Here is a 1038-nt window from a genome sequence, read left to right as displayed (position 1 = left end):
ATCAAAATGCTTCCAGTGAGAAACTTTAGCCTTGATATCATGAATAATAGTAAATTTTAAATCAATTGGGCTCCTCCAATTCCCAGAAAAACGTCTATTATTTATTTCACGCCAAAGGAAATAAACCAAAACAACCATAGAAAAATAACAGAAGTTCCGATCAGTTCTGTCAAAGGATCGCAAATTCCCTAAATAATCATATGCTTGTAACAGATTTGGTCTAAGGTAGAATGATGTCATCAAAGGGAATAAAGCCGTAAGAATGGAAAATGAGAAATCACATTCAAATAACATATGAGAATGCGATTCCAAATTAGCAGTGCAAAAAGAGCAACCATCATGAACCAAGATACCCCTCGAAATAAGGTTATCAGCCGTTTTTAATTTCCCCAGTAAAGCCATCCACGCATAACAGGCATAGTGCAAAACATATCCTTTGTGCCATATAAACTTACTCCAAACAACATCCTCCAAGTCGTCATTCCACGACGACATAAATTCCCTAGAAGAGGGATTTGAGGAGCCGTCCCAGTAAAGAACTGGTTGCTCCTCCCCAATAGCAGTTTTCATAATAATAGTTCTGGAGGTAGAAGGAACACAATCAGGAAGTGTCCATTGATTATGAGTGATGCATTCATTAACCTTTAAATGTGCCAAACTGGGAGAGTAGTAAAAATCAGCAACCAGTTTATTATCACACCAAGGATCCCATAAGAAAGACAATTTGCAATTCCGGTGTACAGATAGCGTGACATTGTGGGGGAAGGAGGCAGTAGTTTGGCAAACAAGTTTCCAAAATTTTGAAGCATATGTAGGGGGTGTTTCCCAGATTGAGTCAAATTTTCCTCTATACCAATCACCAACAAAATTACTCTCATTGTACATTCTAAAGATAAAAGAGCAAATCATCTTGTGCTGAATAGAATCAAAGGAGGCCAAGCCCAATCCACCTTTAGATTTAGGCAAAGTAACAGATTTCCAAGCAATCATATGTAATCTCTTCTCCCTAATGTTCCCAAAGAAGAGGAATTTGGAGCA

General features: G+C 37.9%; 1 protein-coding gene across 1 annotated transcript; it reads right to left on the bottom strand.

Annotated features, from left to right (window-relative positions):
* Positions 1-353: 353 nt before the first annotated feature.
* Positions 354-990, bottom strand: LOC110101034 (the record flags this gene model as incomplete). The annotated part of the gene is made up of 1 exon (XM_020828799.1): positions 354-990. A coding segment is annotated over exon 1 (637 nt), but the record flags the coding sequence as incomplete, so codon positions are not given.
* Between the last annotated feature and the right edge of the window lie 48 nt (positions 991-1038).

Source organism: Dendrobium catenatum, unplaced genomic scaffold (genome assembly GCF_001605985.2).
Source record: "Dendrobium catenatum unplaced genomic scaffold, ASM160598v2 original_scaffold_49770, whole genome shotgun sequence".
Lineage (NCBI taxonomy): Eukaryota > Viridiplantae > Streptophyta > Magnoliopsida > Asparagales > Orchidaceae > Dendrobium > Dendrobium catenatum.
This window is presented reverse-complemented; position numbering and strand designations above follow the sequence as displayed.